Here is an 18,574-nt window from a genome sequence, read left to right as displayed (position 1 = left end):
CTACAAATACCTAGGTGTCTTGTTAGACTGTAAACTCTCCTTCCAGACCCACATCAAATATCTTCAATCCAAGGTTAAATCTAGAATTGGCTTCCAAAGCATCCTTCACTCATGCTGCCAAACATACCCTTGTAAAACTGACCATCCTACCAATCCTCGACTTCGGCGATGTCATTTACAAAATAGCCTCCAATACCCTACTCAACAAATTGGATGCAGTCTATCACAGTGCAATCCGTTTTGTCACCAAAGCCCCATATACTACCCACCATTGCAACCTGTATGCTCTCGTTGGATGGCCCTCGCTTCATACTCGTCGCCAAACCCAATGGCTCCATGTCATCTACAAGACCCTGCTAGGTAAAGTCCCCCCTTATCTCAGCTCGCTGGTCACCATAGCATCACCCACCTGTAGCACGCGCTCCGGCAGGTATATCTCTCTGATCACCCCCAAAACCAATTATTTCTTTGGCCGCCTCTCCTTCCAGTTCTCTGCTGCCAATGACATGGAATGAACTACAAAAATCTCTGAAACTTGAAACACTTATCTCCCTCACTAGCTTTAAGCACCAACTGTCAGAGCAGCTCACAGATTACTGCACCTGTACATAGCCCACCTATAATTTAGCCCAAACAACTACCTATTTCCCTACTGTATTTATTTTATTTATTTATTTTGCTCCTTTGCACCCAATTATTTTTATTTCTACTTGGCACATTCTTCCACTGCAAATCGACCATTCCAGTGTTTTACTTGCTATATTGTATTTACTTTGCCACCATGGCCTTTTTTTGGCTTTACCTCCCTTATCTCACTTCATTTGATCACATCGTATATAGACTTGTTTATACTGTATTATTGACTGTATGTTTGTTTTACTCTATGTGTAACTCTGTGTCGTTGTATGTGTCGAACTGCTTTGCTTTATCTTGGCCAGGTCGCAATTGTAAATGAGAACTTGTTCTCAACTTGCCTACCTGGTTAAATAAAGGTGAAATAAATCAAATAAAATAAAAATTACTTGAAGACACAGAAGGTCAGTCAATCCTTAAAATTTCAAGAACTTTGAGAGTTTCTTCGTGCAGTTTCAAAAACCATCCAGCGCTATAATGAAACTGGCTCTCATGACGACCACCACAGGAAAGGAATACCCAGAGTTACCTCTGCTGCTGAGGACAAGGTCATTAGAGTTACCAGCATCAGAAATTGCAGTCCAAATAAATTGTTCACATAGTTCATATAACAGACACAACATCAACTGTTCAGAGGAGACTGGGTGAATCAGGCATTCATGGGCAAATTGCTGCAAAGAAACCACTACTAAAGGACACGAATGAGAAGAAGAGACTTGCTTGGACTAAGAAACACGAGCAATTGACATTAGAACGGTGTAAATATATCCTTTGGTTGGATGAGTCCAAATGTGAGATTTTTAGTTCCAACTGCCGTGTCTTTGTGAGACTAGGTGAACAGACTATCTCCGCATGTGTGGTTTCCACTGTGAAGCATGGAGGAGGTGTCATGGTGTGAGGGTGCTTTAGTGGTGACGCTTCCCGTAATTTATTTAGAGTTTAATGCCCACTTAACAGCATGGCTACCACAGCATTCTGCAGCGATACGCCATCCCATCTTGTTTGCGTTTCGTGGGACTATCATTTGTTTTTCAACAGGACAGTTACCCAACACACCTCCAGGCTGTGTAAGGGCTATTTGACTAAGAAGGAGAGTGATGGAGTATTGCATTAGATGACTTGGCCTCAACAATCACCCGACCAACCCAATTGAGATGGTTGGTATGTGTTGGACTGCAAAGTGAAGGAAAAGCAGCCAACAAGTGCTCAGCATATGTGGGAACTACTTCACGACTGTTGGAAAAGCATTCCAGATGAATGTGCAAAGAGTGTGCAAAGCTGTCATCAAGGAAAATGGTGGCTACTTTGAAGAATCTCAAATATAAAATATGTTTTTTCACTTTTTTGTTTAACACTTTTTTTTACAATGTGGAAAATAATCAAAATAAAGAAAAACCCTTGAATGAGTAGGTGTATCCAAACTTTTGACTGGTACTGTATTTTTCTGACTGTTAATGGGGGACATTCAGATGAGTCTTGTGAGGCCTGTGGGCGCCCTAGAGCAAAACATGTACATGTACATGTTCGTGAGAGTCTCACCTTTACACAGAAGGGTCATATTAGTGTGTAGCAAAAACTGTTCAGACGCTACAAACAGAAGTTGGCAGTACCGACTTCAGACGAGTCCCATCTTCAGACGAGTCCCATGTGTGGGTCATAGAAAAACGTAGAACACCATCCTGTTCGTGAGAGTCCCATCTTTCCATAGAGGGGTCATACTACTTTGTAGGCCAAACTGTTCGGATGCTACAGACGGTTATGTGAGAAGACTTTATGGTAACTTACTCTTACGCATCACTATCTTTTCTTTTGTACTGTGCTGGAGATATTGCTTCTCATGTCAAAGATATAGTACACCATAATGAAAAGAAGATACACTATACACCTCATATCTTAAAACCTCTCTGAACCACTAATACCGGATACGGGATAATTGTCATCAGCAATGCTGAATAGCATAGCGCCACAGTCAAATAATATTACTAGAAAATATTCATATTCATGAAATCACAAGTGCAATATTACAAAACAGTTTAGCCTTTTGTTAATCTACCTGTCGTCTCAGATTTTGAAATTATGCTTTACAGAGAAAGCAATACAAGCGTTTGTGTAAGTTTGTCGATCGCTCAACAAAACAATAAGTTCACTTAGCATCAGGTAACTTGTCAGACGTTTTTTATAATCAATCCTCAAGGTGTTTTTCAAATATCTATTCGATAATATATCAACCGGGACAGTTGGCTTTTCACTAGGACCGGGAGTAACAATGGCCGCCTTTCTCTTTTGCGCACTCTGAGAGCCCCCACCTATCCACTTACGCAATGTGGTCGTTCACGCTCATTCTTCAAAATAAAAGCCTGAAACTATGTCTGAAGACTGTTGACACCTTGAGGAAGCGATAGGAAAAGGAATCTGGTTGATATCCCTTTAAATGGAGCAATGGGAGGCTATGGAACATGGAGTTTTCAAAATAGAAGCCACTTCCTGGTCTGTTTTTTCTCAGGGTTTCGCCTGCAATATCAGTTCTGTTATACTCACAGACAATATTTTGACAGTTTTGGAAACGGTAGAGTGTTTTCTATCCTAATCTGTCAATTATATGCATATTCTAGCATCTGGTCCTGAGAAATAGGCCGTTTACTTTGGGAACGTTATTTTTCCAAACATAAAAATAGTGCCCCCTAGCTTCAAGAGGTTTTAATTAAGATACCTAAACTCACTTCTTTCTAGTCTAGTATACTGTGCTAAGACCTGCCCATCACTGGTATTATACCCTAGCTCTTTAGTGGGTGGCTAGCCCACACAATGACAACATTGCCATGGATGACTAGGTCCCCTGACATTTGAAACTGTCAGAAAGTGCATGGTGGCCCAGCCAAGTTCACTCACCTATGATCTCGTTTCTCAACACAGGCTTTACACAGGCTTGACAATTGGGAGGTGGAGGAGGATTAGTACATGAGAGGGGTGTCTGTTGACTGTCGGCAGCCTTTCTCCACGCTCAAGCCACCCTGTCCCCACACCTTCCCAGGACACTCAGGAAGGCATGGCATGGGGCTGGGAAGGCTGTCAGTGTGAGAAAGCGGGACCTATGATTAATGAGAGCTGACTGGGTGCCAAATACCCATTCATACATTACACTCAGCAGCTCTACTACGGTCTAACCACAATTATAATCTCACAATGGCACTTACCAGAAATGTGTTGAATAATTATTGAACAAACCACTAACTCAGCACCATCTCACCATAATCTAATACAGCACTACATGATCAGTGACTTCAAACACTACAATGTCTGCCATATCAACCACATCCTCACTGACCACTAAATCCACACACACCATCACAATATGCAATACTGTACATTGTGTGCAAGCCAAAACATCTGACTACTCCAGGCGTTTATCCTAACCGTATGTTTGTCTGTCTGGCTGGCTATCTGTCTGGGACGATGAGGACTTATTTACTGACGATTGTCTGTCTGGCTGGCTACTCTTCTAAAAGCCAGAGGAGTGTACAGACAGAGAGGTGAGGGGGTGAGTGGGTGGGGGGGAGTCTGTTTGTGAATTATTTATACCAATCAACACCCTCGCATTCCCCCCCGGCTCCCCCACCACACCTCACCCCTCCTCTCGCAACACATCATCATTAATTTGATTCTGTCAGTCATTATAGCTACTCCTAACCCCATCAGCAGCCAGTCATTCCCATTAAAGCCGTCTGCAGGGGGTCGGGGGGGTCAAAGGGGCGTTTGTGGGTGCTATAATGCTATAACTGAAATAGCGTTCAGCTGCAGTGTTGGAGCGGTCAGTGGGGCGGCTGGGACGTGGGAGGACGGCTGGCTGGGTGTTGCTGACATTGACAGCAAGTGATGATTGTTATTAAAATAATCCCTGGCTATGCTGACAAAACAGCAGAAGCCTGCCGACACTGTGCACGCACTGTGTAACAGCGTCAGAAACACACTTCGTCACAGTGTCAGAAACACACTGTGTGCTCCTCAGACCTGATCCACCTGCCCTCGAAGGCACAATGTTACTGAAGCTCTTTCTTAGGCATCCCAGTCAAGTACTTTAGTCAACTACTCAAAAAGTCTAAACAAAATGTAATCTGTATTCACATTAACTAACAATTTTATGCGTGAGAGCCCATAAAAAGATGGCTTAGAGACAGCCATTGAGTGGGAGACATCTCCTCATTAGTCTGTTTCACACCCAAAGACAACATTCCCACTCAGCACCTGCTATCATTTCCTGTGTTAAGACATGGAGGCAGTCGTCATCGAGATAACTGATTAGCATCTCAATTTGAGCTTTCTCACTATGGGTAAGTCAGGAAGGTATCTGGGTCAATTAATTTTAACCAGAACGTAGGCTAACATTGAGGTCTAATGGTACTAATGAATCTGCATTTTTAAAAGAGGGTGGGGTTAAGGTCAGGGCTAAGGTTCAGGGGCTTGAAAGGGGGTGTCAAAAACAATATCAGAACTAGAGACAGAATTTTGAAAAGGCCAGGCCAAGGTGAAGTCTTCCGCTTTTGCTGTCTCTAACGCAGTAATCCCATAGCTATCCTGTCATTTTACCACACACTTAGCCAGCATGATTTAAAATACACTAGATAATCAGAAGTATGTGGACATACCTGCTTGTCGAACATCTCATAAAAAAATCATGGGCATTAATATGGAGTTGGTCCATCCTTTGCTGCTATAACAGCCTCCACTCTTCTGGGAAGGCTGTCTAGGGGCCTAGCCCAAACCATGAAAAACAGCCCATACCATTGTTTCTCCTCCACCAAACCTTATAGATTGGCAACTCTGCATTTGGGCAGGTAGCGTTCTCCTGGCAACCGACAGACACAGATTTGTACTGCCAGATTGTACTGCCATATGGTGAAGAGTGATTCGTCACTCCAGAGAACGCGTTTCTACTGCTCCAGAGTAGAATGGCAGCAAGCTTTACACCAGTTTGGAACTCGGAAGTGAGTGCTGCATCCGAGGACAGACAATTTTTTACCCTCTATGTGATTCAGCACTCAGCGGTCCCGTTCTGTGAGCTTGTGTGGCCTACTATTTCACAGCTGAGCTGTTGTTGCTCCTAGATATTTCCACTTGACAATAACAGCACATACAGTTGACCGGGGCAGATCTAGCAGGGCAGACATTTGACAAACTGAATTGTTGGAAAGGTGGCATCCTATGACGGTGCCACATTGAAAGTCACTGAGTTCTTCAATAAGCCCATTCTACTGCCAATGTTTGTCTATGGAGATTGCATGGCTGTCTGCTCTTTTTTGTACACATACTTTTGTATATATATAGCGTATGTACCATTTAGAGATGTATTTAATCTGCATCATGTAATTGTTTTTATATCTCATCCTCCCATGGCATCCCATTGAAAAACAAAAACAATAAAAGCCAGCACATCTCCCTCCTACTCACACACTTTTCCCTCCCACCACACACTCTCACACTCACAGCTGTCTAGCTGGAGAACTGATGTGTGTGTCTCAGATATCCTGCGGCTCTTCACCCATAATCCTTTCCCAGGACAGCAGGGCAGTATTGATTACAAACCAGGCAGAGGAAATAGCAGGATGAGGAGAAGAAGAGTACGGAGGGATAATGGATAGAAGCGGAGAACTGAGCGAATTAATATTTATTAGGATCCCCCATGTGACAGGGGAAAAGAGTTAGGAAGGAGAAAGCGGGGAGAGAGGGGATGGGATGCACAAACACACACAGAGTTTTTAGGTTTTGTCTTCGTCCAGCAGCTGTTGGGTTTGAGTGAGAGGGGTGTCCTCCCGGGTGCTCCTTCAGTCTCACATGGGCTGGCTCACGCCAAACACAAATCCACCAGTGTAAAGATCAGCATGTGTCATAACCATACCAACCATACCAACAATGCTTCATCACTGACCCCAGGGCACCGACAGACAGCAAGGCAGATGTCTGATGACAGATTTAAGGCAGGAAAAAAGGGAGGGACCCCCCCCCCAACCTCTCCTCTCACCCCAGGGATGAAAGTGTACACCACGTCATCAGGTCATACTCTCCCTTAAGACCCACACTTAAAAACACACTGCAAACCACCAGTGTAGTATGTGAATGAATGTGGATATTTATGTCGCTACAGTATGTGTTTAGCCAATTTATATTTACAGACCATTCACATTTTGTGCATTGTTTCTTAGTTGTCTGCTATGAGTGTGCAGAATGTTTGTGCAGTGGCAAGGAACCAGTTCAGTTTGGCACATAATGGAGATGTGAATAGTCCAGTGAATATTCATCCCACCCACCCATCCAATACCTTTTAAGAAAGTTGAAGCTCATTTACTAAAAAGTTGAAGCTCATTTACTAAAAGCTAAAATGACCCCAGCCATTATGACATCGGCTGCTGTATGTTCATTCACCTCAGTCGATCTACAAACACATACCCTATTAGCTATCATTAGCCGCTACACATTAACTTGCATTAACTCAGCACCGGGATTAAAAACTATCATTTAATACAAACAGTGGGATCTGTTAGAAGGAAAAAAAAGTATTAACAAAAGGTAAACAAATACGTTTGCTTTACAGTTTTATTTTGTGTGCAGTTTTACAGCTTTCCTGCAATTATACTAATTGTGCCATGACTTATGCCATTTTAATATGATATCAGAGTGAGAGTAACTAACAAAATCATTGGGGGCCCCCTGGAAAATAGGGCCCCTGGGCATGTGCCCTGCATTCCCAGTCGATAATTTGTCCATGATTGCTACAAATTTACTGTAGATGAGCGATTTGGAGGCCACAAGATGAGGCCAGTGTTTTTTTAATGGATTTTATAGTAAAGATGTAATTTAACTGTAAAAATCTATGAACTTTTAATGTGCCATGAACACAACCAGTCATGATGTTTCCATCTGATTGTCAAACAAATCACAGCAAAAATTAGGTTACCTTCGATCGATCGTCCAAAATAATTCCAGCATCCGAACAGCGTACTGTGCACCCGCCAATGTTCCTTCAATCGCAAGTGGCTGAAACTATCTCACAGGAGAAAGTATCAGAGCGAGTGAAACAGTGCCCTTCTGTTTTACTATATGTAGCCCATGTATCTGATGCTGTCTGGCAGGATCAGATACAGTACATGGGCTACACATACATGTCCTCTGCCTCTGCAACGATTATCAGCAGTAAAGAAATGCGTATTGTATCCCCCTAGAGCAGGGCTCTCCAACCCTGTTCCTGGACAGGAGAGCTTCTCACTCCAACCCTAATGTAACGCACTTCATTCTAATAATTAGCTTGATGATAAGCTTGATAATAATAATTAGCTTGATGATAAGCAGGTTAGTTACAACTGAGTTTAGAGTGAAAACCTGTAGGAGGGGAGCTCTCCAGGAACAGGGTTGGAGAGCCCTGCCCATGAGTCTAAGGGCCCGAGGCTGGCCTCGTCAAAAACCAGGCTTCCTTAATACGGGTAAGCCTGGGGAAGTTCATGGCAGAAAAATAGCTAAATAGGGGTGGAGACCCGGTGTAAATCAGTGACGCCTCACTATACATCAAACCAATAAAATGCCTTGCTTGTGCAGAGATCCAATAGTGCTCACTAGATTAGTGTCTTAGGTGCAACAGTGCATGATGATTATTTTTACAGTCTATGGTGAGGATGGCTGGGAAATCGCTGATTAAAACCCCATCAAAATACAGTATGCTGATCTATGTTGATTTTGTGTGTAGAGCACACTTCTGACAAAACATTATTTTAAATTCCTCCAGGTTTTGCTCCATTTTCTGCTATGTTGCAAACTAGCATACAGAACAATTCTCTGTAAAATGTGTCCTTCCTGGTTTGAAAACAGTGACGAACAGAACACATAGCACCAGCGTGCATGTGGGGGGAAGGGTTCTTTAAATGTAACATCCAATCAAATTCTTGCCATTGGGAGCCAGCTGACCATTCAAACCGTTTTTGCAATACAAAATTCTCCAAACCTCCAAGGGAGGCTGGACAGTGACGTGATTTTGGAAGTATGGTAACGTGAGGCTACTACAAAGCTAACATATGGAATTGTTTTAAGATGGTCATACCAAGGATAATTAAGTGATATGACATTTAGGACCCCTGTAGGTATAAAAAATGTATATAAAAAAAATATTTTGAATAAACATTGAATTTGGCCGTACTGCTATTAGCCCATATACATGCATTGAATAACAGATGAATACATATTCAAACATAGTCAAACATTTTATCAAAAGGAAGCATGTTTTGAGATACATTAGAAAGCTCTGAAGGTATCCCCTTACCAAGTTACCTTCAGATGATCTATATAGCACATTTCAGACATGAATGCAATGCGCTTCACAGGAAAAAAAAACAAAAAAAAAACAATGCAAATAAAAACAGAAATATTTACTACAAAACGAACACAACAAACAAAAGAATAACAATAAAAACAGAAACAGAAAGACCAAAAAAGCACCCTAGGCAAATGCTCAGCTAAAAAGGTGTGTTTGATGATATATGTCCACAGTTTAAATGTGTCCACAGTTTAAATATGTCCACAGTTTAAATGTGTCCACAGTTTAAATATGTCCACAGTTTAAATGTGTCCACAGTTTAAATATGTCCACAGTTTCAGCACCCCTCAGGTTCTGCCTCTCCGTGACTCTTGGTCCTAGGCTTTGGGGATAGTTAAAAGGCCAGTGTGCTAAAGGACATGAGGGACCTACTGGGTACGTAACTCAAAAGCATGTCTGATATGTATTGGGGTGCACAATCATAGATAGATTTAAAAAACAATAGAATAATCTTAAAATGTATTCTAGAACTCACAGGCAGCCAGTGCAGAGACTTCAAAACCAGTGTAATGTGTGCTCTCCGTCTGATCTTGGTCATTATCTTTCTGTATGTTTTGCAGTTGACCAATGGCTTTCTTAGGTAGACCAGACAGGAGAGCATTACAGTAGTCAAGCCTGCTTGTAATAAAAGCATGGATAATTCTCTCTGTATCAGCCTGAGATAGAAATGACCGCACCTTGGCAATGTTCCTCAGTTGGTAAAAAGCTATTTGTCACATTCCTGTTCATACACTCAATAAAATCTGTAGCAACTTCAGAAGTAAGATAATGTTTTTTAATAATGTGTTCAGTATTACCCTGTCATATGAGCAACAAGGTAGTAAAAATACACAGTGGTGATCAGATAAAGCAGTGTCAACAATAGAGGTTACATCAATAGAAAGCCCCTTGGTAATAACCAGGTTGAGACTACGGCCGCAGTTATGGGTGAACCCAGTAACATGTTGGATAAAGTCCATAGTGCTAAAAGGATTCATAAATTCAATGGCCTTGGAGGCCGTCTCTTTGTCAAAATGAATATTAAAATCGACCAACACAATGATTTTATCATAGTTCTCAAGGACAATAGACAATAGTTCAGAGAAATCAGTAAAGAAAGTGGGTTAGTGCTTTGGTGGCCTATACAGGGTTAGAGCCAGCACTGGGTGCTGACTTAAACAGTATAGCATGATGCACTGGGTGCTGACTTAAACAGTATAGCATGATGCTCAAAAGACCCAGAGTTGCCAAATGAAATGTCCTTACAGCTGAGAGCATTAGTAAAAATAGAGGTTGTCACCCTTAACCTTTTTAATTTTGAGGGAAGAGGCTTCAATAAGAGCGGCACTACAGTCTGAAGACAGCCAATGCTTTAGTGAGAAACGTGCAATCAACGTTGCCCTCACTAATGAGGTCATTCACAAGAAAGGTTTTACTAGTAATTGCTCTAACATTTAAAAGCAACACATTTAATGAGTGTGGGCCACACCTGGGCATCTACATCATGGTAACCAATGGAATAACAACCAAATGATGAACGTTACAACAACATGTTCTAACAGTCTCCAATCTATCAGAATGGTAGGATATAACAGTTTGTATAAACTCAGTAGAAGGCGGAGTTAGAGGAAGATAAATTAAGCTACTCACAATAAGAATAGGGCCATTTTTACGGGAGTTGATGGGGGTCGTAGAGCAAATTAGAGAATATCATCGTGAGAGTCTCATCTTATCCATAGAGGGGTCATATTAATGTTAAGACCAAACCGTTCGGACGCTAAAGACATTTTCTTGAGAAGACCGATTTTCGACATGGTCTGACAAACACCTCTGTAGCTCTGCCACCTTCCATCGTAGATGTGAAAGGCCGACATATGCGGATGCAGTGGATTTAAACGCAACCCAGCTCATGACGCCCCTTGGTGATGTGAGGCCTAAGGCAATTGCATCTTCTGCATAATGGTAAGGCTGCCGGTGACGAACTAGACTAAAATTGACCAATGTATTTTTTTCTCTGACATGGGCTTTTTGAGTGACTGTCAATGAGTTATATATAACAAGAGAAAAACTGCTGATGCACAACCACGTTTCGAAATTGCAACTTGTGTATTCCACTATTCTAACTCTCAACAGTAAGTGGAGACCCCAAATGAGTTCCTAAAAATATATATATATATACATTACCAGTCAAAAGTTTGGACACACTTACTCATTCCAGGGTCTTTCTTAATTGAAGAAAGAATAATCATGAAGACATCACAACTATGAATTAACACAAATGGAATCATGTAGTAAACAAAAAAGTGTTAAACAAATCACCCTTTGCCTTGATGATAGCTTTGCACACTCTTGGCATTCTCTCAACCAGCTCCATGAGGTAGTCACCTGGAATGCATTTCAATTAACAGGTGTGCCTTGTTAAAAGTTAATTTTTGTTCGGCCTCCCAGGTGGCGCAGTGGTTAAGGGCGCTGTACTGCAGCGCAAGCTGTGCCACCAGAGACTTTGGGTTCGCACCCAGGCTCTGTCGTAACCAACCGGGGGGGTCTGTGGGGCGACGCACAATTAGCCTAGTGTCGTTAGGGAGGGCTTGGCCGGTAGGGATATCCTTGTCTCATCGCGCACCAGCGACTCCTGTGGCGTGCCAGGCACAGTGTGCGCCAACCAAGGTTTGGATACCACGAAATTGGGGAGAAAAACGGGTAAAAAAATCACACACCATTTGTTTTTTATTCATTTGTGGAATTTATTTCCTTCTTAATGAGTTTGAGGCGATCAGTTGTGTTGTGACAAGGTAGGGGTGGTATACAGCAGACAGCCCTAGCCTTAAGTCCATATTATGGCTAGAACAGCTCAAATAAGCAAAGAGAAATGATAGACCATCATTACTTGAAGACATGAAGGTCAGTCAATTCAAAACATTTAAAGAACTTTGAAAGTTTCTTCAAGTGCAGTCGCAAAAACCATCAAACGCTATGATGAAACTGGCTCTCATGAGGAGCGCCACAGGAAAGGAAGACCCAGAGTTACCTCTGCTGCAGAAGATAAGTTCATTAGAGTTACCATCCTCAGAAATCAACAATTAACTGCACCTCAGATTGCACCTCAGAGAGTTCAAGTAACAGACACATCTCAACATCAACTGTTCAGAGGAGACTGCATGAATCAAGCCTTCATGGTTGAATTGCTGCAAAGAACTACTAAAGGACACCAAAAGAAGAAGAGACTTGTTTGAGACAAGAAACATGAGCAATGGACATTAGACCAGTGGAAATGTGTTCCTTGGTCTGATGAGTCCAAATTTAGATTTTTGTTTCCAAACGCCGTGTCTTTGTCAGACGTCGAGTAGGTGAACGGATGATCTCCGCATGTGTGGTGAAGCATGGAGGAGGAAGTGTGATAGTGTGGGGGTGCTTTTCTGGTGACACTGTCTGTGATTTATTAAGAGTTCAAGGCACACTTACCAGCATGGCTACCACAGCATTCTGCAGCAATACGCCATCCTGTCTGGTTTGCACTGAGTGGGACTATTGTTTGTTTTTTCTTCAACAGGACAATGACCCAAGAAAACTACAGGCTGTGTAAGGGCTAACTTACAAAGAAAGAGAGTGATGTAGTGCTGCATCAGATGACCTGGCCTCCACAATCACCTGACCTCAACCCAATTGAGATGGTTTGGGATGAGTTGGACTGAAGGAGAGTGAAGGAAAAACAGCCAACAAGTGCTCAGCATATGTGGGAACTCCTTCAAGACTGTTGGAAAAACATTCCAGGTGACTACCTCATGAAGCTGGTTGAGAGAATGCAAGGCTGTCATCAAGGCAAAGGGTGGCTACTTTGAGTTATTACATAATTCCATATGAGTTATTTCCTAGCTGTGATGTCTTCACCATTTTTCTACAATGTAGAAAATAGTCAAAATAAAGAACAATCCTTGAATGAGTAGGTGTATCCAAACTCTTGACTGGTACTGTATATATATATATATATATATATATATATATTCATTGAAATATATATATTCATTGAAAAAATGAGGTCCAGACCTCATTTGTAGCTATAGTCCTGCCCTTCCCACACTCAGTTGCATTTAAGTTGAAAAAAAATGTAACACCTCATTTAACGTCAAGCCTTCCCATCCCAGAGGCCACATTAACTTCCCAGTGAGGGGCAGAGAGAGTGCACGACGTCAAACAGAAATCAAAGAACAATATAGAGACTTCATCCATTTTTCATTATATTTTTCATTTAGCCTCTTTGGACCCCAGTAATGGCAATCAATAGATCAAGCTGCTGTCACACCGTTAAGACCTATAGGGACTACTATATAGGTCTATAAACACACACACACACACACACACACACACACACACACACACACACACACACACACACACACACACACACACACACACACACACACACACACACACACACACACACACACACACACACACACACACACCTTTATTCAACACAATAGTATTCTCTGCAATTATTCTCTATAATTATACTTCTTCATAACTATAATGTATGACTGCAATATTACCATCCACAAAATATGTGCTACTACTATCATTTTAATGGTCATATCATCGAGTTTACAATAACAGCATCATTAAAACACATACACATATAGGCAACACAGCTCGTCCAATGGGGCACTCTATCTTTCCAATTTCATGGCACTCATCCATAATATAAAGAATTGTGGGTGGGACTTACATGCTACTTCTAATGATGCGTTTCTGCTCACTGCCTCCCCCAGGTAATTGCGGGCCACACACACGTAGCTGCCGTCGTCTGGCTTGCTGCGTCGGCCGTGGACGATGCGCAGGAAGAAGAGGGAGCCGCTGGGCAGCAGCATGCGATGGGAACGGGGGTTGTCCCGGTCTGTCTCCACCCGCTCCCCGTCCTTATACCACTCCACCGTGGGGGCGGGACGCCCCTCCGCCTTGCAGTTGAGGGTGGCCGGCTCCCCCTTGGACACGATGAGGTCAGAGGGGTGCTCCACGATCCGAGGAGGGGAGTCATCCTGACGCAGACGAGATCCTGGGAGGAGAGATTGGAGAAATGATTAGCTACACATAAGATATGTTCAGTAATACCAACTGACAATATCGGTAAGTCCGGATTGATGTGTAAAATATACAGGGAGAAAGTCTGAGAGAAAGCCTATAAATGAGTGCCAGGCAGCACACACACCATGGTACCACACAAAAACGAGCCGCAATATCTACACTGACAGACAGAAGACAGAGAGTTATTATGGCTAATCAGATTTTTCATTTACACATTCCGTCAAGTGCTCTGTTCCTCTTAGATGTTGCTGGGTGAGGAGTTGGTTGTTAGTGTGTGTAGCAAATAAATGTTGAATGTCGATTTCTATTTCTAAGCGTGTCTTCAGATAGGCACGTGTGTGCCCATTGGGGATATAGAAAAGCATAATCAACATGTTTGTGTGTCTTCTGTTCCTCTTTTACAGAATCAGACTTTTGCATTCAATGTGTATGAGGAGTCTGTTTCTCTGTCCCTCACCCAGGGTTTGATGTCACCATGAACAAGTCAACAGGAACACATTCCTGTGTGTCGGCTGGAAGTGGAGGAAAAGCAACCCAACCATGCTGTGGGAAGGAGAGGAAGCAGCAAGTGTTTGATGTCATTACCAAGCGCTTGCTCCCACACTGCCTCCAGCTCTACCTAGTACCCACAACCCTCCTCTTCTCCCCTTGTCTGTGTTGGTGACGCAGTGAGGCATCACAACACAACATGATTCTATCATTACTCATACCAAGACAAATGGGATATGACAAACACTACTCTGTTTTTCTGTGTAAGGATGGGAGTGAGCATTTAACAGAGTAACCTGGGAGAGAGCTATAGTGTTCAGTTGGATGACGAGACAAGCTGAGCCATGACAGAAATATGTTTTAGTAATGGGTTTAGTTTTCTGCAACTGTTGCTCTTTCAAGTCTGCACAGCTCTTCTTGATGGGAAATCTGCTAACCATACACAAAATACATCTATTTCCAGCTTCTCAAATCCATCAGACTCTAACTAATCCAACAGGTGGATTGCTAACCTGAGCGAAGCTGCCAGCCACTGGCATGCCACACTCCAAAACGCCACTCTCAGATAATTACCAATACCCAGCCCACTCAAGTGTACCGACTCCCTGCCCGTCTGACTTACTCTCTCTCCCCCTCCCTTCCCCACACCCACACCCACCCCCACCTAGTGTTTAATGGCCCTAATGGGAACTGGCTGGATCCATTCAACTACAACCACAGTTATAAATTCATACGTAACCCAAAGATCTCCGCCCTCCAAAAAGCTTCTCATTTCATTAGTCCCTTCAGTGAGCCTGTTCATGGAACTGCCCACGCAATTCATGCACTCAATTTCACCCAAGTCCTGAGAGCAGTACAGAAACTGAAACAGACTAATTCTCATTACAGCCACCCAGGGCTTACTCTACTATGGCCCTGCATATGGGCAGTGGTTTTTATCCCTGAATAAACTAGTCTTAAAGGTCTTCCGACAACCTGAACTTTCTGAGATAAGGTTTCCCCATAGAGCAGCTATGGTCTTTCCAAACTCATTACGCTCTACCTTATCTTTCTCTCTCTGAGGTAAAACTGTACGCCCAGGCGACAGCAGAAATGTCATGGCTACGCTTGACTGGGATTTAGCTGCACTCTGGCTAAACAAAAACATATGAAAACAGCATCTCCCTCTGCACTTTAACTTTGACCATATCAACTGTCACATCCATTACAGCTGACATCCCTCTCCTACTGAACATAGCTGTTGGCTGGAATATTCATAAAGGGAAGTGTACTGAGGGAACCCAGTCAGTCAGAATAGTTATGGTAATACCATCACCTACCACTGATATCAACACGCTGTACCAATATTGACAAATTATGATGTCGATTGAAATTACAGTGGAATAACAATTATACTTTTAAAGTGCATGTACAATGAATGTATTTGAATTGCTGATTGGTGAACTGCACTGTGCACATAGAGTATGCACTTCACCCAATGTACAGTTATCAGGAATTGACTGAATATAGACTAATGATATTGACCATCTTGGACTCTCCCATCACAGCAGAGGATGATAATGTGTCTTTCTCTGTGACATGGCGTTGTCTCATAATGTTTCTGTTTAATCTCAAGCGTACTTTCAATAACACAGCGCTGCCAAGACCTTGCCATTTAATCACCCACAGACAGTCAAATGGCCTTTTGCCAAAAACTCTCCATGTCACCCTCTTTCATACACAACAATAACACACATGCACAGGCAGAAAACAACCTCAAAGCCAACTTGACAAAGTTATAAAGCAAAAAATCGATGAAGAGAGAGGTGGGTGAGTGTGTGTGAAAGAGAGTGAAAGACAGAGAGAGATACTGCTACTAAAACACAATAAAATACTCATACAAGCACACAGTATAACACCTGCTACCCAATTGTACAGGTACAGGAGATGAATGAAAGCCCTGTAAGAGTGGTTAAGAGCGTTGGGCCCGTAACTGAAAGTTCGCTGGTTCAAATCCACGAGCTGACTTGGTGAAAAATATGTTGATGTGCCCTTGAGCAAGGCACTTAACCATTTTGCTCCTGTAAGTCGCTCTGGATAAGAGAGTCTGCTAAATGACTAAAATGTAAATGTGGTAGAATATAAGCAATGGAGTGGGGCATCACTGTGTATATGGTAGTCAACAGCCATAGGGATGGAACCAGCCCCCTCTCTCACCAAATCAATGCTTTCAATGTGGACATGGTCATCAAAAACAGCTGCATGTCCAGTGGGGGACAACACAGTGGCATTGGCCTGGAAAGCCCATATCGACCAAGACAGGAAGCTCAACCGTTATGAGTGCTGTGTCCTCACCAGTGATGGTGCTCAAGGGACAGAGTACGTACAGTATGTCCTGTGAGCAGTGGACACAGTGTCCATATATAACAGACTGAAACAAGTTACAGGACTATACGATAGTTCAGCATAATAGTCTCCATGACATGTTTTTGGGACCTTTCAGAGAAAAAATCTAAGTTCCACCAGCTGCATATCAGAACCCAAATCATCTGAGTCTAACACAAGCCTTCTGATGTTCGGGGTCCAACTGTATAGATCCATCAACTTCACCCATGTTTTCCCCTTCTTTACATTTCTTAGACACTATTCTTCTTAAATGGAAAATCCACTCAAAACTATATTTTGCTATTTTTTTTCAGTCCGCTGTTGACAGTCCCAAAATGTTTCCTATGTCAGCAGTCAAGTTTTCAAGACTTAGGACTCATCATGGTGATGTGGCAAGTGACACTATGCTTCTTGAAAATCCAATATCTTAAAAACTTCACTGCTGACATGCAAAACACTTGGGACTGGATTAAAAATACCAAATATAGTTTTTCCTTTAAGACTGTGAAAATGTAGTAGGACATCAATGGTGTCTATTAAATATAAAGAAGGGGGTGACAACTTATTATTAACAAAAGAAAGATGATAATGAAAGTGAAAGCTGCTGCCTATTAAATATTGTCAGTCACCTATGGGTAATTGACACAATAGAGTGCTGAATGTCATTACATTGAAACCGAATAAATGGTGCTTTCATTTATCAGCCAAGGGCAAAATTAAACCTTTCAAATCCTCCCTAATGATAGACTTACATCAATTAGGAAAATGTATTCATTAACAATTAAATTAATCAGGGACCCCTAAATAAGCATATGTTTCGAATTGCAATATATGATTAATTTGTATGATAATTAATAAAATGTCAACGAATTCAATCGATAAAAAACACATTGACAATCCATTGCTCATAAAATAGTCTGGTGCATCAAAGCCACGTTGAAAGGATCAACCCCTGAATGTTGAGACACATTAACGCGCAAACAGAAACCACATGTGTGCACCCCTTTTTCGCCTGCTTTTTGCAACGTTTTGAAATGAGGAATAGACAGAACAAGCCAGGCAAAATACAGTTGCTACTGCAGGTGCTCTAATCAAACGCGGGGTTGTTCGATGTTTTAGGTGGGGTACCCACACTTAGACTATGTGTATATCTAAAACTAAAAACAGGGAAAAGCTATGTTTTTATTACAAACTTAATTGTGGTGACCAAATCAAATGAAAGGTTCCAGGACTTACCGTTGACTTGGGTGTGCAATAGTCCATAGAAAAATAAAAACCGTAGTAGACCCATTCTGGCATAGTAACCGTCCACGGTATATTAGCGCAAAACCCGTCAGATAGACTTCTTTACCTTGCTTATTGTGCGACTCTGTAGTCGGTTCTGAGCATATAAACTATTGAATTTTAATATAAATCATTTAAGTTATATTTTAATGGACAACGAAATCATTCACCATACGACTTCATGTTTTCTCACCAAGAGCGCACTCGATGGGTAGCCTACTTCTCCACACAACATTTGGAGGTGTCTCATCACCAGACACTAACCAAAGAGCGACGATGTGCTCGCCTCATAGCATCACCCCGACCGGCTCCCAGAGCCTATTTCATGCCATGCTCCTTCTAGCAAAAATCGTCGAAAACGAAGCCCATAGGCTACAATATATAATATAA

The 18,574-nt window shown here is 42.2% G+C and overlaps 1 protein-coding gene across 1 annotated transcript in view; it reads right to left on the bottom strand.

Annotated features, from left to right (window-relative positions):
- LOC135547835 (roundabout homolog 2-like) overlaps positions 1–18,191 on the bottom strand; it is a 149,752-nt gene extending 131,561 nt beyond the window's left edge. The window contains exons 1-2 of the mRNA XM_064977063.1: positions 18,137–18,191; positions 13,692–14,018 (exon numbers count right to left, since the gene is read on the bottom strand). Of these exons, the coding sequence (XP_064833135.1) occupies positions 13,692–14,018; positions 18,137–18,191 (382 nt within the window). The remainder of the gene's footprint in view (positions 1–13,691; positions 14,019–18,136) is intronic.
- Between the last annotated feature and the right edge of the window lie 383 nt (positions 18,192–18,574).

Source organism: Oncorhynchus masou, chromosome 11 (assembly GCF_036934945.1).
Source record: "Oncorhynchus masou masou isolate Uvic2021 chromosome 11, UVic_Omas_1.1, whole genome shotgun sequence".
NCBI classification, from domain to species: domain Eukaryota; kingdom Metazoa; phylum Chordata; class Actinopteri; order Salmoniformes; family Salmonidae; genus Oncorhynchus; species Oncorhynchus masou.
Note: the sequence above shows the minus strand (reverse complement) of the source record. Positions and strands in the feature narration are given on the sequence as shown.